The 21,338-nt window shown below is 39.1% G+C and overlaps 2 protein-coding genes across 2 annotated transcripts in view; one reads left to right on the forward strand and one right to left on the reverse strand.

Moving 5' to 3' along the window:
* LOC309962508 (filamin A-interacting protein 1-like) overlaps positions 1 to 2,206 on the reverse strand; it is a gene marked incomplete at both ends in the record, with an annotated part of 129,575 nt that extends 127,369 nt beyond the window's left edge. The window contains 2 exons of the mRNA XM_082840388.1: positions 1,048 to 1,221; positions 1,964 to 2,206. Of these exons, the coding sequence (XP_082696514.1) occupies positions 1,048 to 1,221; positions 1,964 to 2,206 (417 nt within the window). The remainder of the gene's footprint in view (positions 1 to 1,047; positions 1,222 to 1,963) is intronic.
* Positions 1 to 21,338, forward strand: part of CMSS1 (cms1 ribosomal small subunit homolog) — a 390,251-nt gene that overhangs the window by 127,854 nt on the left and 241,059 nt on the right. The gene's annotated exons all lie outside the window — the stretch shown is intronic.

Raw genomic sequence — 21,338 nt, forward strand, 5'->3', positions numbered from 1 at the left:
CAATCAACAGACTTTGGGTGGTCTCATCCTCACCCTTACCCCTCAGAGAAGCTGACTGACCAAACTCTTTCACAATTTGGCAAGATGGTAGGCTTCTGTCATGAGACACTCAAGACAAGAATAGCAAGGACATTAGAGGTCAGTCCTGAGGTAGGTTGCCAGAGCGTATGTGGGGGAAATTTGCCCAAAATTTGCTTTCACTCTCTCTAGCCTTAACTTATGCTCCTAGTTGTTTACTTTTTATAAAAATGAAAAATTATGAAATTTTCCATTGAGGTCTCAGAAGAAAATAGAAGAATAAAGTAAGGATGCCAAGGAGTTTCAGAAATATCAGCAAGTAAAAGAGCAAGCAGTGCTGTATCTTTGTGCAGTGGTGGCCGTGTTGAGACTGTTCATCTTTGCTGTTGTCATTGTTGGGCATACTTGGTGGGAGAAAAGTCTTTACTGTCATTAAACTTTTGAAGGAAAAAGAAGTTATGTGTTCATCTAAAATGTATACTTTCTAAAACTCTGTTTCCTGGATAATTCTTCAGATTGTTTCCTTTCATGCTCAGAATTTCTATGACATAATACTTCAGTGTTTTCAAAGAAATTAACTTCTATGGTTAAACTTTATCTGTTTTTTATTATTGCCTTCAGATCTCCAAAAGAAGTGCAAATTCCTCTGTGTGTGTGTGTGTGTGTGTGTGTGTGTGTGTGTGTGTGTGTCTGGGTCTGAGTGTGTATGTCTGTGTGTATCTGTGTGTGTCTGTGTGTCTATGTGTTTATACAAGAGGGAAAGGGGGAGAGAGCAAAAGAGAGGAATTCTCTTGCATTTGTTAGGTTTTAGTCTAATGTCAAGAAACAAACCCAGTGGGAACATCCCATCCATGATTTATTCTCCTTTTCTTTCCTGTAGAGCATGTAGTATTTATCTACCTGGGGAAGATTTTAAACATACAACTATAAATAATCGAAAAAGGAGTTACATGTCCTGCTCACCTGCCAGGCCTAGTGCTTTACTGGCTGGTGAGCTTACTCGGTACACACCCCTGATGTGATACATACCTCATTCATTGGTTTCTCATAGATGTCCTCCTGCCAAGGGGCAGATTTTGCTTGAAAAGCATCTCGCTGGAGAGCTTCTAGCACCTTTTTTGGAGTGACAAACCCATACTGAGCTTCCAGCAAAGCCAAGTCCATTTTATCAGCCTTTAAAATGCCTATGACTTCATCTCGAGCCTGCAGGAACAAAAAGCATTTCAGAAAGCCCACTTTATCTACCAGCAGTCTCTGCAAGTGATTTCTTGTGTAGTTGAGTATTTTTTCTCTTCTCCTTCAAATATAAACAAATCATATTTGGTTATAGCACCTTTTAGAAAAGGTAGCAAAACTATGTCCCTTTACTTCATCCTTCTTACAGTCTAGTTACACATTAATAATGTTTTTAAAAGTGATCACTATACAACATGGGGAGACTCTACATTTTTTATTGTGTTTGACAAGCAGATAACATGATATGCCTCAATGGACTGGCATTTTCATTTTCAGGGATAGGAAATAAGATTCTCCTATATATGTAGCAGCTGTTTTTAGTTTTTTGTATAGGTTAATAATGCCAGGGCAAGTCTAGGAGCCAGTTCATGTGAGGTACAAAAGCACCTATTGTTGTTTAAACCAGTCCAGAAGTCATCTGCTCTTATTGTTACCCATACGTGCCTGTGCACTGAAGCTTGTGAGCAGCATGGGCAGAGGATGTGACCTTTCACAATGTGCATGCCAATCGCATGTCATAACAACAGCCCTTTTAGATGTGATTAATTGCTCTTCGTGCTGCCAGAAGAGAATTCTGTGAATGTGTACTTTGATTTCATGTATATACAAGTATGAAGCACAAATACCTATTTCTGTGGCAGCCACCACACAAAATTCATAAGCAGCCTTCCCCTTGAAGCATGAGGGGGATAATTCTAACCCAGCTGACCTGCAGTTCTCCCTCCAGAATGCTGAGAAGAAATAATAAGTCGTCTCTTGAGAGGTCTTCTCCTTGGTGGCCATTACCACTGTGTGACTTAGGATACGGAAGCATTGCATCCGACTCACTGGTGGGATCTTTGTCTTGCTGTCTCTGCTTCATGTTCTCAGGACCTTGGAAACTGTAGTCTTCACTATGTCTTGGAAATTGCTTTTGGGCTGAGCCCTCTGTGTCACTGCTTCTGGAACGCATTCTTTAAGGGCTGGAAAGAAGGAAGACAATTTGTAACTCTTAGTGGAAGCAGAGTTTTAATAAGAGCTCCTATTACTGCTTTGACAAGTCTGCACTCTTGTTATATTTACCACAGCCAAAGACTCGATCTTTCTGAAGTCTACAGCAGAGAAGGGCATTAGCAGATTCATAAATCACAGTCTTATTTAGACTTCTGTTTTTAAAATCAACATTTTAAAAAATGTGTTCTGCTTTGATTAAGGCCACTTATGTCCATGGGTAAACAGACTGTGTATTTGAACTTCATCCACCAAGCATTCCACCTCAGGGACCTGGGTCATACCTCCAACCTAGGCCTAAGTGCTTACATAAGATGTACTTAACGTAATAGTAAAATGGTAAATTTGCTAATTGTTCTAACTTTCTTCACATTCACATTATAGTGTTTCCTTGTGGAAGTTTAAAAAGAGTTTTTAAATTTCTTAGCCTTTGGTGCTTTAAGAGACAAGCATCAGAATTACAAAATACTTTGGGTTATTTTGTTATGACAGTAAAGTCTAATATTAAAGGAATGAAGGCTTGGTCCCTGGCTGTATCCTTGACATTCTGCTAAAATTCCAGAGCTGACCTCAGATAAGTCAAGGATTTATATTTAGGACCCTTATCTACAAAATAAGAACACTAGTGCCTATAGTATTTAACCATTATGAAAACAGTATAAAATAAATTAATATTTCAGGGACATATTAGTTCCACATCTGATTATATAATTATCCAAATTAATTTACAATAGCAAGATAATTTTTTCCGCCTTTGAGGTTTGTAATGGAAAGAGAAAACATCAAGTGAACTTATAGTCTGCTTCAGTGATGTTCAAGCAGATTGTTAATTTTACTCATTCCTAAAAAATCATGAAACTTTCATCATTATTTTTTTTAATATTTATTTATTTTATTTATTTATTTTCTATGTTTTTTTGGCTGTGTCAGGTCTTAGTTATGGCATGTGGGGATCTTTTATTGCGGCGCAGGCTCTTGGTTGTGGTGCGGGCTCTTCGTTGTGGCACGGGCTTCTCTCTAGTTGTGGCGCCCAGGCTCCAGGGCACGTGGGCTCTGTAGTGGCGGCACTCAGGCTTAGTTGCCCCGTGGTATGTTGGATCTTAGTTCCCCGACCAGGGTTGGAACCCGTGTCCCCTGAATTGGAAGGTGGATTCTTTACCACTGGACCACCAGGGAAGTCCCTTTCATCATTATTGGTACCTTGCTTTTCATTTGTAATAATATTTCTTTAAAAATCTGGAGGGAATTCCCTGACGGTCCAGTGCTTGGGACTCTGCGCTTCGACTGCAGGGCGCACGCATTCGATCCCTGGTCTGGGAACTAGGATCCCACGTGCTGTGCACAGCGTGACCAAAAAAAAAAATCTGGAAAGGTCAAGCACACAGAAAAGTATGGAAATATAATTAGTCACTACATGTTAGCACACAGATTTGTAAAATCCTAATTTACTATATACATTAGAAAACAGTTTTTTAAGTAAAATATTGATATTATAGATATAGTAGAAGTCCCTATGTACCTCTTCCTTAACCCACTCTATACCCGCCCTACCCCAGAAGTAACCATCTTGAATTTGGTGTTTATTATTCCCACGCATGTTTTATACTTTACTTTATACTTTTAATGCATGTGTATATATTGCTGAGCAATATATAGTATTGCTTTGCAGATTTTCAAACCTAATGTAAATACAGCATATTGAATGTATCATTCTGAAAATGTTTTTTCATCCTATATTTTGGAGATTCTTTCTTGCTCCATTTTACTTATTTTACATATTTAACTGCTATATAGTATTGCATTATATGAATAGGCCACCATTTACTTATCCATTTTACTGTTGATGGATGTTTAAATAGTTTACTTTTTTTAGTATTAGAAAAAATGCAGCTGTGAACATTCTTGTGCATTTTTTTTTTCCTGTGAACATCCATTTCTTCAGGTAGTATTCTTTACAGCATAGGAATGGGATTTTGGCTCTCCTAAATGGAGTACCAATTTATAGCAGAGTGTAAGAGTTCTCATTGCTCTGTATCTTCATCAACGCTTGCGCTTAGGGAATTTATAATTTTTACCAATATGGTAAGTGAAATGGTATCTGACTTTTTAATTGGCATTCTATAACTAATGAGAGCAGGCATCCTTTTATGTGTTTAGAGGCCCTTTGAATTTCTTCATAAATTGCTTGTTCATAGTCTTTGCCCATTTTTCTTTTGTATTATTTGTCTTTTTCTTATGAATTTGTAGGAATTTGTTACATACTCTATAAATAACTGTTTTGTTGATTATATGTTTTGATGTTATCTTTTCTGGTCTGTAGCTTACATTTTCACTTTGTGTCTTTTGTGGTATAGAAGTTTTACGTTTTAATTTAGTCAAGTTTATCAATTTTTAAATCAGTTCTTTTCTTTATAATTTGCATTGGAAAGCAAAATTTGAACAGTGGCAGTATAAAAGAATGGCTAAGACCATGGACTCTGGAACCACTCTGCCTGAGTTCAAATCTCTACTCCATTACTTATTGGCTATAAAACTCTGGACAAGTTACTTAATACCTCTGTGCCTTTCTCATCTGTAAAATGAGGATGATAGTAGTAGTATATTTATAACCTAAAGTTGGTGTGAGGATTAACTGAGTCAACACATGTCAAATGTTTGCAACATACCTCATACAAAATTGTCACTCAATAAACATTAGCTTTTATTATTAACTTTATTTTTATTCCCCCAATTTTTTTTTTTTTTTTTTTTTTTTTTGCGGTACGCAGGCCTCTCACTGCTGCGGCCTCTCCCGCTGCGGAGCACAGGCTCCGGACGCGCAGGCTCAGCGGCCATGGCTCACGGGCCCAGCCGCTCCGCGGCATGCGGGATCCTCCCGGACCGGGGCACGAACCCGCGTCCCCTGCATCGGCAGGTGAACTCTCAACCACTGCGCCACCAGGGAAGCCCCCCCCAATTTTATAGTGTTTCTCTATTACCTTTATAGTTAGAAAAAATTTTCAAGAATTGAAGCAAGTTTATTTGATTACCTCTTTCATCTAATGAGTTGTGAGCCGTGAATAAAGGGAGAAAGAAAAGAAGATTGAAAGAATGGCTTTGTGTCTTTCTTGGGTACTCTGTTTAAGAAGTGACTCTTACCACTCCCAGCTTGCTGGCACCACTTGAGAAACCTGAGTGTAGAACAGTTTAGGAACCTTGAGGACTTCACAGCCAACCAGCTAAGCCTCCATTCATCTCTCCACCCATCCTTCAACAAGCATTTATTGAAGGCCCACTGTGTTTCGTGCACTAAATTGGTTATTTATGGTGTGGCTTCCTTACTTCCCTTAATACAAGTGATATATTTTCAAATGTACGGTTTATGGAAACAGTTCGTAAATCTGGGATCATGAAAAGTGCACTGAACTAGACAGAAGTCATGTGAAAAGAATTCTGTCACAAATCAGCTATCGGATTAGTTAAGACACTGACCCTCTCTGAGGGCAGTGCCCTGAATTGTGAAGTGAGGGGGGGTGAGGAGGTGATCTCTGTGGCCCCCTTTCTCCTAGGATGTATAACGATTCTTGCCACTGTGCCTTTCTTTGAGCATGGATTATCAATAGTATATTTAAAAGACATGGGTTTGTGGGTCTGCATCTTATAGGAAATCCACAGAAATCTAAATGCTACATATGGACTACATATGGACCTGTGACTTTTGATTTTCACCAGAGGAGAGATCACAGTTAAAAGACAATGCTTAAGGAAATAATCCCAGCAATAATTTTCAACTGAGAATTTTCAGTAGCCTCATCATAACAATCAGGATGTAAAAGCAGAACTTGAAGGTGTTTATTGCCTTACGTGTTTATTACTTACATATTTTATTTGTCAGTAACAAACCAACTATCAAGTGATACTAGTGGGACACCCTGCCTTCAAGTTACAATGTCCATCTGGAGAAATTTAAAACATTCATTTTCAGAATTTTAACAAGTCACATAATGTGTTTTCTCTACAACTCATGTTCTTTCTTACTTCCCTCCATCACACATTTATTTACTCTATTAGACGCTGGAGATAGACAGTGATGGTGGTGATGGTGGTGGTAATAATGATGACAGCTAATACTTACTGAGCAGTTACTACATGCCAGGCATTCTTCTAAGCATTTTACATTTATTAACTCATTCAATTCTTATAACAACCCTGTGAGGTAGGGAATATTATTATCTCCATCTACAGCAAAGAAATGGAAGCACAGATGAAGGTTACACAGCTAATAAGAGGCAGAACTGGGATGTGAATCCAGGCAACCTGGCTCCAGAACCTGTGCTCTTAAAAATCATGTGTCATGCTACTGTACTGCCAAAGACAGATGGCTATAGACACCCTGTCTGAAATGGATACAGACACTGTGTGTGAAAAATGCTTATAGCCTTGCTGAAGAGATTACTTATCAATAATTACAATACAGATGAACAGTGGTCTGTGGCAGTAGTTGTCACTGACTCTCCCCTACGTAGCCAAGGAAGGATTTATTTATTTGAGAAAAGCAAAGACATAGAAGGAGTACATTTTTATGTAGGGATAGAAGGTTGAGGATATATAAGATTTATGACTGTGGAAAACCCCATTATGTGTGTATTTATGTGTTTATAAATAATATTCCTATACTAGCATATTAATATATGCTATGTACCTTATGAAAACATATTCAAAAAGGAAAAATATTAATAAAAAAATAAGATATCTAATTATTTTTCTCCCACCCCATTGGATTGTCTTAAACACCTCAGAAAGATCATTGCTCTGGCCTATAGGAGTAATGGAAGGTTGTTAATGTAGACCAGATATGTTTAAAACAAATAAATATTACATACCACTTTATTTACAGATATGTTCTCACATGAAGGGCAGGGCCATCCATGTCTTCCACCAAATATTAATAGTCTCCATTCATATGTCTCATAGGGTTTCTGACCTGATGCTTCATACCTAATGGCTGTTCAACAGAGTGAATGGTTTGCTCTTTCTATTTTGTGGCCTATCCCACAACTTAGATAACATTGCTAAATAACAATGGCTCAAAATTGTATGGGCCACTCTGCATTTTCAGTCATCTTGCAGCTCAGCTGGGTGTGAATGGTCTAAGATGGGCTCACTCCCATATCTGACTGTCAGCTAGTTGGGCTAGATCTCAGCTGGATCATCTCATCTCTGCTCCACATGGGCTTTCAACCTCTGGTAGGCTAGACCAGGCTTCCCCTTATGGTGGTCTCAGGTCAGCATCTCAAGAGTGTGAGACTCCAAGGCCTTATTTTTATTGGTGAAAGAATGGCATGCTAGCCCAAATTCAGGAAGTGGGGAAATAGATTTGCCTCTTGATGGAAGGAGCTGCAGAGTCACATTGCAGAGGATGGGGAAGACTTAGTTGACTGCAGCCATCTTTGAAAAACTCTAGGTCTGTCACACTTACAGATTCAGACTTCTGTGAAAATCAAATAAAAATCTAGTTTAAAAGAGGGGTAAAATATATTTGGTTCTTTACTTCTTTTAGTTTCCTGGAAGCATAAGTTGATTTCTATGATTTCTGTGATGCATTCCTGTGGTTTCCTCTTACCCACATATTCATATGTGGAACAATAGCCTACTGATAAGAATCAACTTGTATTCTGCTACTAATCAATAAAGATTCCTCTACCACCGTTAATCTTATCCAAGGTATGCCTTCCAGAATTCCAAGATAATGTAAGTTTCTATTTAGAAGGGTAGCTTGCTAAGCATTGCTCATAAGTAGTGCTCTTTGAGTTTAAGGCAACCCTGAACTGCTACAGAAAACTGAATGGTTCTCTGTATATGTTCTATCTTCCCTCACCTCATTCTTTTCTTTTTTAATTGAGTTAAAGTTGATGTACAGTATTATATGTTACAGGTGTACAATATAGTGATTCATAATTTTTAAAGGTTATAGTCCATTTATAGTTATTATAAAATATTTGCTATATTCCCTCTCACCTCATTCTTAAAGTGAGTTGAGTGAAATCTGCCAGGAGAGCACAGATCATTTGCCAATGATGATATTTATAAGTGATAAAAAAGGAATGACCTGAAACATTTTTATACCATGTTTATTCTTTTAAAATTGATTAGAGTTTTTCTGAAACCACCAGTCTTCTTTGAGGGCTAGGGAAAATAGCATCAACATTCTTGCTGGCTCTCACACTGAGTTTGTGAACAGACCCATCGTGTGCAGACTTCTGGTCTACTGAGGAGTGTGTCTCGTCATGTTTACAATGGTGGAGTTTCCTTGCCCTTCTGCCAACAACCACAAAATGATCAGTAATGAGAAGTAATTAAGTATCGAGTGGAAGAAAACACAGACATGAATTTCATGATACTCTCATGCTTTGTATTATCAGTGACTTCATTGTTTCTCTTGGCAAATTTTTAATGCATCTGTGCTTGGCCTTGCATACTGAGGAAAAGAAAAATTTTGTAATGGCAACAGTGGTTTGGGATTTTCAGGTTACAAAGAAAAAAAAAAACAGAATGGAAAGTTGCTTTTGCTTATACCAAATAATGATGCCTTACTCTTTTCATAAAGTGTCGGTAGTGACATAATGCCTGATGGTTTTGCAAGGAGAAAACCTGCTTAGTTGTCAAATTTAACACAGCCTAATGTGTTGATTATCTGTGACTCTCAGAGCCATAGAATGGCAGCCTTGAGGACTGTAAGAGAGCGATAGACTGGGAATCAGGAAACATGGCTTCTGATCTCAACTCTGCTTTTAATTAGCAAAGCTCTGGTTGTCACTTGTAAAATGAGGATATTAGTCTAGGTTGGCCCCGTGAGGTCATTCAGGATGAAACAAGGACGAGGGGTTCTTTGCCTTGACCTCTACCTTGTTCCTTACTCCCCAGTGGGTCCCCCTGACTGCAGGATTTACGCCTGAGACTAGATGATCTCTGAGGTCCTGGGACTTCCCGCTTTAGAATTCTCTGCTTCTCTGTTGTCTTGTATCTATGGATACAGATACAGTGTAGTTGGCCCTGAGAAGCGGATTCTACTTTATTTTCCTGTGTGGTGACCTCGGTCAGTTTTTCTTTGGCTTAAGCTGGTTAAAATCGTGGTGTATCTTGGTAAGGATGTGTTCATGAAGAAGAAGGACTAGTAGAGAATTTGCAATTATTTACTTAATCTAGTTACAGAAAATGACCAAATGTCAATTGAGGCCTATTCTACCTACCACCTTCCCCCAATATACATGCCCCTAGCCAACTCTTTACTATAAAAATTGAATTCTCTTAATCATTCTTTATTAATCTTTAGATAGCAAAAACTGTGTTTATTCTATATAATTGAGCGCTAAACATAATTTAGTCTCTGTGTACCTGTTTATTTTCATGTTTGAATGGTAGAAAGAGGATATTTTGCTTGTATAAAAGAACTTCAAAAAGGTTCAGTGAAAGAAATTGGTTTTGGTCTTGATCATTTACTATGATGTTGAGGTAACCAATCAAAACTACTCCAATTTAAAGAAGAAAGTAATAATAATGGTAGCTTACATTAAATTCAGTACTTACCAGATACAAGTCTGTTCTAAATGCTTTCTTTTGATTAACTCATTTAGTCTTCTTAAAAACTGTTGTTTATCTCCATTTTGCAAAAGAGGAAACTGAGGCTTGTAGCTGTTAAGTAACTTGCCAAAGGTCGTACTGCTAGAAAGTGGCAGAGCCAGGTCCTAACTTGGACAGTCTGGTTCCAGAGTCCAGCAAATCACTATGCTGTATCTACCTAGGGTTTTATAAGAAGGCATACATAGTAAAGGAAAAAATCCTGGTTCAACATTAAGTTATTGAACGAACATTTATGAAGTACCTACTATGTCAGTTATCATATTAGCCAATTTGTGCAAGCTTATTTTTGTATCTGGACTAATGTCCCTTTTGTTGATATGGGTACAGTTAATTCTGGCTACCCAGAATTACACAAAAATCTGAATAATATGAAGTCACAACTCCCTGGCCCTTTCAGCAATTGGTCCATTCAGTAAAGATGTTTTGTTTTCATGCATTATTTATGTGCAGAAACTTAACTGAATGCATTGTTATTCTTTAAACGCCACAAAGTGGCTTTTCTCAGCCACTTTGCTGGCATCTTGGGGGAAGGCAGGAGGTATAGCATAACAGAAAGACTATGAGATTGTGGGATCAGATGGATCTGGACTTTAATTGCTGCTCCCATATGTTAGCTCTGTGGCCTTGGACAACCTACTCTACCTCTGTGAGCCTTCAAATGTAAAATGGAGATAATGGTACCTGGTAATGGGTTTATTGTTCATGCTCTGTGAGCTTAGGGCCCCTGTTGTTCATGTCTGTCTCCTCAGTGTTCAACAGAGTTGTAACTCATCAGGGATTCATTTGAAAGACTGAATCATGCAGTCCTCAACAGAGCTGACTGGCTGTAAGTAGGAACTGCCTCATGGTAAAAATGATTCATCTGTGAACCACTGGCTAGAAATTCAGAAAAATGGTACTGAGAATCTCATAGAAGTAGCTGGAGTGTACAGAAGTAGCTAATGTGTATGGACCTCTTACTACATGCCCGGCACTGTTTTAAGTGCTTTGTGTATATTATTTAAAGACTTTTAGCCTGTAGTAAAGATTGTAGGAAAGGGCTTGGTAAAGGTAGGCTAAGCGTGGAGACTCTCATGGGAGACATCAAAGACAGGGAAATTAATATCAAAATCAGGGTAGTGCTGGTACCTACACAAAGTTCAGTGTGTGTGTGTGTGTGTGTGTGTGTGTGTGTGTGTGTGTGCTCACGCGCGTGCACACGTGCATGCACACACATGTGCGTGGAGAAGGGACACTGGATCCCCAAGACTAACTAGAAAATTCTTGTTAATGTCACCGAATTTTGAAAACTTTTATCATATATACCCTGACTTTTCGCTCTCTCTCACCCCCACCTCCCTGAGTACACTCTCACATGCATAAAATGAGGTGAACATCCGCTGCATTCCTCCTTTTTATTTGACAGCACCTTGAACAGTCATTAGTTCTGTTTTAGTGTATGTGACATTTTATAAAGTGGTCTTATTTTAACTTGTTTGGTAGGAAATTTGAGGGATGAATCGTTTTGATGGCAAGATGGCTGCATAATGCAGGGTGAGTCTGTGCTAACTGTAGGATGCTCTTCACCAAGGGACAAACTTGGAAGGGATTCAGTGCCTTAAGTTTGAACGTGCTTAACATCCCACACTTGCTGAATTTAGAGAGCAGGCTGCCGGCTAGCTTTACATTTCCACTTGGATTTCCCCCTCTCTCTGCATGGAACCATAAAGCTATAACTTAGTTCCCTGGAAGGGGAATGGAAAGAGATGTAGTAAGATTATATGGGGTGCTCAGCAGAGCTGGTTGAGCCCTTAATATTAACAGTCTCATGGTAAATGTGATTCGTCTATGAAAATACCGGCTATAAATAGATGTTAATAGTGCTCAGTTGCAAATCAGCCATGCTGTGCTTGCATGGCCACATTAGGGAAAAAAATCCTGTTGAGTATTTTATTTGGTTTCTCTTAAAATGAAAAAATAAAAAGTTCGTTTCCTTTTATTGCCCTGGTCACCCACATTTGAAGACACTAAATTCAGCCAGCTGCAGTAAAGCTATCTGATGGCTAAAAAAAGACACATTGAAAACCAGATAACCTAATTTAGCAATGGCACCCTTTATCTTTTTCTTCCATTTTCAGTAAAAATCATTGTAACATACCCTTACTGGTGTTTTTACTTGTAGGGAGGGCATGGATAGGGCTTCAGAGAGGGGAACAGAACTTGGGGATCTGTGATTCAGGTCCATATTCTTAAGAATTCTGAGTCCTAATAGAAAGTCAAGGTTTCTTTCAAATCAAGTATGAGGTTCAGAAGGCAGTGTAGTCATCTCATCTATCCCCATAGTATCAGGCACTAAGCATTTTCTATGCCCATCTACTCCGTTGTTATACAGCTCTCAGTGTCTGAAAGTGCTTCCTTATGAGCTGAAATCCAGCTCCCAGGATCTTTATTCATTTATCCTTCTTCTGCCTCCAGAGCTAAGTCAGCCAAGACTACTTCTCTTGTCACACTGTGGTCCTTCAGTGGGAAGGGCTCTATTCTTTTTTCCAGATGTAATACTCAGTTTCTTTAACCACCACTCTTCATACTATGTGGTCTAGTCTCCCTCACCCAACACACCATCTCATGCACACATTTTGATTATACCCCTTTAGACCTACTCTTCATTAGGCCGGGTGTTTCTTAAAGAAATGCATGGAGTTGGGCGTGATTTCCCAGATATTAAACACAACTAAAGTAGTGAAATGGTAAGAGTATATACTTAAGGAAGAGCTCAGTAAGTCTTCTGATATTGGATCTCAGTTGGAATGTTAAGTATAGATCAAGACATTTGATAGTAGGCATTTAATGAAGACTTATTCCAGTTTCACTTATCAGGTAAGTGCTTGTAATACCTTTCATGTGTACATTGATTGTTGTATCAGTAAATAGGTAATTATTCACTCTGTTTTTCAAGAGGAGGAATTCGAGCTTCAGAAAGCTTAAATAACTTTGACTAATAAACCTTGGACCAGAAATGAAAACTTAGGCCTTCTGACACCTCTTTCTCTCCAGGCTCATGCTAGATTAATCAACACTTGCACTTTTTTTAAGCTTGAATGTGTTCTTTGGTTGTTTGTCCATGAAGTGCTATAGTCAGAGAAGCTGCTAGGCTGTAGATACAGAATAAACAGCCTGCCAATGGGGTCTAATAGTACAGACTTACATCATGGCTTTTCTTAGCTGTGTGTTCTGAAGAAAGGACAAAAAGAAATATAAAAATCTCAGAGTATAAATAGTTGATTTATCTGAGTTTTCCATTACAAATCAGTGGCTCTTTAAAGATTCTTTTCTCATTTAAGGTTGACACAGGGCTGGGAATGTTTTCCAGATCTTTGTGGAATAAAACCAAAGAAGAAAATTATTTTCATATAGTCCAAGTTAGCTTTAAATGCATTTTAAAATGCCACAGTCCCAGCACTAGAACAGAGCTCTTGAAAATCATATGATTCTTTTAACAGTTTTCAAACTACATCACTTTTCATATTTCTTCCAACTCTGCTCTCTGTTTTTTCTTACAAGCACGGTGATATTGAGCCAGTCACTTAACCTTTCTATTCTCTTTGAATTTTTGTCTCTTTGGCTCTTGGAACCAGTTTCCTCCAATCCCCTTATTCTGCCACCGAGGGCTGTTGAAGTTAACTGATGTGCCCGTGGTCATGCCCAGAGGCAGCACCAGAACCCACATCTCTTGCCTACAGCTCTGTTGCTGTTTCCATAGCAACACTACATGTTCATAGGCCAACCCCTACTTCTTCCAGCCCTAGAAAGATGTGAATCTTAAAAGATAAAAATGCATCTTTAGAGTGGTTAAGAAGCCGCCTGCCAATGCAGGGGACATGGGTTCGAGCCCTGGTCCGCGAAGATCCCACATGCCACAGAGCAACTAAACCCGTGCTCCACAAGAGAAGCCACCACAATGAGAAGCCCACACACCACAATGAAGAGTAGCCCCTGCTCGCCGCAACTAGAGAAAGCCCGCATGCAGCAGCGAAGACCCAACACAGCCAAAAATAAACTAATTAATTTTTTGAAAAATGCAATTTTCGAGAACCTGAAGTCTCCCACAAATTTTTGTTGGCTTTCTCAACCTCTTCTTCACCCATTAATTGACTAATAAGTCACCCTGAGTGCCTTCAGGCCTCCTCTTGGCTAGACCAACCTAGCATAATAAAGAGCTCAGAGGTGAACAGGAGATTCAGATATCAAGAGTTACCATCTATAAATTCCAAATGACAGCTTTCCTTTCTCTTCTTTTATCTAAGGACCTGTGACTGGAATAGACAGATTGTGTGTTACAGAAAAAATGTTGCAACTGGTAAAGTCCCAGGGCAGTACTTGACCTTGCAGCCATTTTGCTTCTCCTTTCCCACATCTTCCCGTATTCAATCTATCTTCCTGTACTGGGGAACAATTCCTTCCTGGCCTCCCAGGTATTTGAGTCTAGTCTGATACATTTATACTTACTAAGGGAAAAGAAGGAAACTAACTTTTGTAAAGCTCCAGTTATCTGCCTGATAATATGATTTATGCTTTCTATTCTTTATATCTTTTTTTTACAAGTTCGGACACATAGAGTTGGTATTATTCTCCTTATTTTACAGATGAAAAAAACAGACATTGAGGAATTCACAGTTTAGTGTTGTAGAAATATAGGTTCAAGACTAAATACAAAATACCAATAAATACTATAAATAATGTCCAATGTACAAAGTGTTTTGGGAGCATTTGAGAGGAAATGTCTAACTGTGCCAAAGGGACTTAGTGAAAGCACCTCAGAGGTAAGTTGGGCCATGGAGGATAAGAGTATACGGCTCATATGTACAGGTTGAAGGTGCATGAAAAACAACATGTGGCAAATGTCGAGTTATTCCTTACGGCTGAAGTAAAGGAGAAGATCACCAGCGAAATTTGAACATGTATGCTATGTATTAGATGATAATAAAAAGTTATTGGTAATTTTGTTAATGTATCAATGACATCGAATTTACATGAGAGAATGTCCTTTCCTTTTTATTTTTCTAGATACATAATGAAGTATCTTAGTGTGAAATGACATGATGTCCTGGGCTTTACTTTTAAATATTTCAGAAAAAATGAAGGCAGAGGGTAGAGGAGAAATGAGTATGGCAAATTATTAAGGGTTGTTGAAAGGTGGGTGAGTACATGGTCTTTGTTATATTCTTTTTACTTTCTGTGTATTTGGAAATATTCATGATAAAAGATTTAAATAGAAAGCACCAGAGACATAGTGTTGGATACATAAACATTTTAAGAAGGTGTTCCTTTTAAAGGGGGGACAAAAGGTGCAAAAGGAGTGAGGTAGAGAAAAGAGACAGAAGACACTAATCTTTGGGTGTCCGGCAGAGACAGAAAAGCAGAAAACTGAGCTGTGTCTCAAGAGCCAAGAGAGAGGGGCTTCCCTGGTGGTGCAGCGGTTAAGAATCCTCCTGCCAATGCAGGGGACATGGGTTTGAGCCCTGCTCCAGGAAGATCCCACATGCCACAGATCAACTAAGCCTGTGCACCAAAACTACTGAGCCTGCACTCTAGAGCCCACAAGCCACAACTACTGAGCCCGTGTGCCTAGAGTCTGTGCTCTGCAACAAAAGAAGCCACCACAATGAGAAGCCCGTGCACCACAACGAAGAGTAGCCCCCGCTCTCTGCAACTAGAGAAAGCCCACGTGCAGCAACAAAGACCCAACACAGCCAAAAATAAATACATTAAATAAATAAATTTATTTTTTAAAAAAAAAGAGCCAAGAGAGAAAATGATTTCAAGGGGCAGAGAGCTGCTGTAACTTCATTTTAACAACATTGCCACTGCTCAGAACAGTTTTGGCACTCTACTTTTGGAATTTTCGTTTTTTGGAATATCCCTCAGCCATGGCAAAATGTGGTTCATTGAAGGTGAATTTGACTTCTGACAACAGGGAAAAGTTCCTTGGAACTAAAGCTAGTGAATCAAGTCAGGATTTGGGTCAGCTAATACTGTTTTTGGTCAGAGAACCAATTGTGACCTTAAAATAATGAGATTGGTTTTTGTATGTGAACTTTGCATAGATTTTGAAGACATTTCCAAAATGTGTCAGGGAAAACTTTTGACAAAATGACACAAATGGATTTCTAACTTAGAGCTTTTGTTTTGTTTTTAATATTCCATCTACTTCAGTTTTATGTCAAATCTTTGGTGTCCTGAAGCTTCTGGTTGTTTTCTAGAATCCCAATGTAAGCAAAAAAGTAGGAGACAGCATGGTATATGGCAGGGGAGAGAGTGCAGCCTCTGGAGCTGGCCAGCCAAGTTACAGTCCTATCTCCATCCCTACACGCTGTCCAATTTGGGGCAAGTTACTTCACTTCTTTGGGACTCTGTCTTTGCAGGGTTGTTGGGAGGATTTGAGATCATATGTGTAAAATGCTGTGCCCAGTGCCTGACATATGATAGGAACACATAACTTATCTTGGTGGAGACATAATGATACAATTTTATCTCTTTGTTCATCAAACATACCTTCCCTCTTGGGACATCAAGTGAGATAGGAAAATAAATAATGGATTTTTGCCTGTTAGCATCATGAGGAGAATATATTACTCAGCCTTACATCACTGAAGGCAAGGGGAGTTCTTTTAGTCAGTACTAAACTTGTATTTTCAGAGTGTGTGTTATTTTGTCCCTTGCCAAGATGGAGATTGGCAAGCTGAAGAAATTGGAATTTGGCCAGGAACCGGTGCCTGTTATTTAGCAGAGAGGTGATAGGGAACTATGATCCTGCCAGTTTGGAGGGACTTAACATGAAGTGACTGGCTTCTCGGTCTAAACGGGCCATAACTGTTCTGAACTAGAGAACGAAGGCTGCTGATTCGAAGGGCTAGGCTCACCCAAGCTCTTACTGGTGTGCCTCTTTCACCAACCAGGACTTTAAAAATCTTCTCTAATACCACAGCAACATGAAATTTACTGTCTTCCTGGCCAGGTACTCTACTGGAGCATTTTAAATATACTGTTCCCTTTGATACTGAAAACAATATATCAGGCAAATACTACTACTGACCTATGCTTTATTGGAAAGTTAAATTGAAAGATGTAAAGTCAGTCTGCCCAAGCCACAGAACACTATGGCAGAGCAGGAACTCCAGCTGCCTTTAGAACCCACCCAGTCTTCGCAAGCTTATGTTCTACTGCCTGAGTTCTTTCTCATTTGGAATAATGATTTGTTTAAAGGTGGGAGAGAACGCTCTGCAGCAATCATGGTATAGCTTTGACTACACTGGCAAAATCAAAGAAGGCCAGAGCCCTTTCACCAAAGACCTGCATCATGAAGTAGTGAGAGAAGAGAACATAGAGAACACCAGGGAGTAAGAAAAAATACCTAGGCTTGGTCAAATCTCAGATTAGGGCACAGTGTGAGTCAAGTTCATGCTCCTTCACTGTTCTCCATTATTCAGTTCATTCTGGGTGGTAGCAAGGGAGTTATACAGCAGGAGGTCTGCTTAAGTCAGAAAACATCAAGGAGCATCCAAAAGCATCTAGAAAACCACATGCAGCAGGGTGAACACTTGGCCTAGATAGTATGGCCCGGGCTAGATCCTATGAATTTGGGTCAAACCAATGATCAGGGTTCTTCTAACTGGTATCAGGGCTCTCCTTGTGTCCTCTAAGAAGGGTCCACCAAGCCCTTTCCCAAGCCCCTAGCCCCATTAATCTTTACGAAGGTGTGCATTTCCAGTGCTCTTTAATTAGGGCAGATCCCTTCCCAGTCCTATTGAATAGATCTGGACACTCCAGAGTACACGGGACTGGGATAGATTGAGCTTGGGGGTTCTACCCACTGTGTGTGGTTCCATATATACCGTTTGTTCGAAAGTACCTATGGCAGCCAAGAGTACGTGTTGACCAAGGAAGGTGGCTTCTGCTAGGAGGTATAAGTAAATAAATGGATGTCAGAGCTTACAATTAAGGGGGGTTGGGGGAGAGACAAAGAATCATTACACCCCCTTGAGCGTGTTGCTTTGGATATTTTGGTAATGATTATAAAGCATTTACACACAGACTAAACTAAGCTCTTTGTGTTCTTTGCAAGATGGAAAGCTTGCCAAGTCAATTTCAGCATGCAAAGCCCAGACAATTATTCTTTTGGCATTTAGGGGCCGCCCCTGTTTTTGCTGGGGGTTTGGAGGCGGGTAGCCTGTTGACACAGGAAGGCTTTATAAGGAAAAAGAAGACAACTTTACCCTCTACTTTTTAGAAAAGAAACCCCCTGTCAGGGTTCTCAGTCCCTACCTCCTTTGCTAAACCTCTGTCACAGAGCCAACAGAAGAACCCCTTGGGCTCAGAAGTGCCATACACACTTGGGGGCCCACAGCCAGTGACTCATTCACGGCTGTTTTCATTTCCTGCGCTTAGCACCGCACTGTGAAATTCTGTATTTCTTTTGTGAATGTGTGCATGAAGATGGTTAATAGCTGTATTTCTAGTGATAACCATTGGAAAGATAAAGTTCTTGAGATTATGGCCTTGGTCCCTTATATAATATATACTTTGTGGTAGTGGTTCTCAACCTGTGAACCTGGAACCCCTAGGAACTTTCATAGTTGTCCTAGGGGCCTCCCAGTCATCTTCCAAAAGCATTGTGAGAAACTGAGCGTGGTGTGTCTCCAGAATGGAGACTGTCGTGATTGATAGCATGCAAGCCATTTAAATGTTTTCTGAATTTGTTGTAGGCTTTTGTGGCTATATCTTTGTTCAGTCCATGGACAGGAAAAGCTACAACTATCAGTGGGGAATTAAGAAACTTTTTTGTTATGGAAAAAGAGTTATCCTGGAAAGGATGAGTAAAAAGTGTCTGAACTTCTTTTTTGTAACAGCTAAACAAGAGGCTTCCGTTTTCTTGTTATGGAACCTTTTAGTGCTGTTTCCTGATCTACATGGTTTCATGTCTGGATCAGAACGCCCTGTTTGCATTTGCTGCTGAGGAGTGGGCTGAAGACATTTGGTCTTTCAAACTGTTGATCTTAAAAACTATAAAGGATGCTTTTCGGTGTTGTTAGTAGTGTCATAAGAGACTCCATGCATCCACCCTACTCTCTTCAGTACAAGTTACCATATGCTGTAATTACTTTCAGGTGAGAAATTATTGCAGTTTAACTTGGTGGTGGCTACATGCTGAAGGCTGGATCCAGAGTACTCTTATTTTTGCCTTTAGTAGAGACTGCTTCTTCCAGCATGTTGGCTATAGTTTTTAAAATAGAAGTTTGCTGGCTGTATAATATAAAACACCAAATTGCCAAGCATAGACACTTTTTTCCCTCAGAAGGGTGTAGCACGTTCATTGCACAGGCACTAACAAATGCCTGCCTTCTGCTGTGAGTGTTGTATTGTTTTTCTTCCTTTCTCCTTTTCTGTCAACATTTCCCTTTTTTTAATAAGAAAAAAAAGTCTTAATTAAAAAGCAGCATATATTAAGCACTGAAAATGGGGAACAATCATAAAGAATAAAAAAATTCATCCTTAATCCAACCATGCTCTTCATCTTTTTCTGTAGTGTTTTCCACACTTTCTTGTCTTCTGTATCTGTTATAATGTGCATGTTGTTTGGGGAATATTATTTGTTGTCATTTTTCCATACCATAGTTATTAATGGTTGCATAGAATTTCATTATATGAAGGCGCCATTATTAATAACCATTCTCCTATTCCTGGATACTTAGTTTACCATCCTCGTTTGAGTCCTTCCTTTCCTCCTCCCCAACTTACACTTTAGAGGCATGAACCCTGTGGATCCAGAAGGGATCCAGAGCTAACAAGAACCTTTGACCACTATCTGGACTTTTTGAAACTGGCTGGAATCCTTGAGAACTGTCTTTGGCTCAGAAAAATATCTATTTGTGTTTTAAAGTCATGATTTTGGCCTCTGTGGGATTTAATCACAACTCATAATTGTTATTCTATCTCCCCTCTAAATTCTTTCCCCTTTACCAAATTAAAAATATGAAAAATGTTTGAATATTTTTAAGAAGGTAAAAAAATATATAGAAGTCATTAGATACTGTTAGAGTAGACCACTGTACCACCTTTTCAGACCCTGAAAGTTGAGAGTTTGGAAATGAAATAAGAATTGGAATATGTATCCAAGTAATTCATCTTTAACAGTAGAAGGATGTTTACTTTCGCAAATGTTTTCTCTCCATGGAAAAGGCTGCTATTTTATTTACAGTTTACTTCATTATGTAGACTTGAATTCAAAAGATGAGAATCAGACTTGGGGAGTATATTTCAAACAAAAGTAGAAGCAAAGCTAATTAGACACTGGTGGTAGTAAGATAAGAAATATTTTTTCCTTTTAAAACAGCAACATTCTTTTTCTGATTTTTGGAGTGAGTGTGTCCTCATTTTAATACTCCTTTGTTACCAAAAGACAATACTTTGTGCATAAAACATGGTTACCAAGCAATGCACCAAAAATTAAATTGTTACATGGCTTAGGACGTGCGGAGAAGGACCAGATTGGTCTAGAAAAGAGTCTCAGAATCATAAAACATCATTAGAGTGGGAAGAGCTTGGAGATGGGTTTGCCCAGCTCTTCCCCAACAAGCAGTGGGGAGAGGGCACCCTAGCTGTACAGCCTCTCCGACAAGCACTCATCCACTCTGTGAGCGTTCATTTTTCGCAACTCTGTGGTCTTAAAAAATGTAGCCAATTCTTTCAAGATGTGTCCAGAATTCTTGTGCCATTTTATTTCCCATGACACTGCTATTAGCTGAACGCCACCTGATAATATAAATTATGATGAGTAAATTTCAAGGAGTTGGAAGGAAGATTTCCTAAACGTGAAAGCAAGGAAAAGTCTCCCCAGCACTGAGCAAGTGGCTAGAGTGATTTATCATTAAGGGTATAATTAAAGAAAATTTTGCCTTTGTAAGCTTCTGGTTCTAAAAATGCTGAGGCTAGGCCTACAAGGAAGCCTTAGGCTGTTTCCCCAAATTCTATTTTGACATATAAGTACTATTCAGTTCATTTGTTTTTAATAAGATAACTTTAAATAGAACCTTCCATAATTGACGACTAGCTTCTTGCTTAAATATTTAAATATGCTTTAGATTTTTGCCCTTCAGCTATATCTAAATGCTCAGCTATACAGCACGGTTCAAGTCTTCATTTGGGGAAGGCAGAGATCTATGACTGCCCATGCTTCCACCTATAATAGCACCTTTAATAGGCCACTTCACTCTCTGTGCCCTTAATTAGTTGGAAGAATGAAAAACAAACAATCCAGTAGCAATTGGGCTCCTTCTCAGAGCACTAACTTGGCTACATTTCAAAGTACTTAATGTTTCCCTAAAAGGTACAAAGAACTGCATGGTGCTTACATTAGCATTTCCTAATCAAAAAGTGTAACACTTAAAAGGTGGTTAGAGTTGCACAATAAGACATTGATAGTGGTTCTTTAAGCCATT

This window comes from Leucopleurus acutus (assembly GCF_964270905.1).
Source record: "Leucopleurus acutus genome assembly, chromosome: 5".
Lineage (NCBI taxonomy): Eukaryota > Metazoa > Chordata > Mammalia > Artiodactyla > Delphinidae > Leucopleurus > Leucopleurus acutus.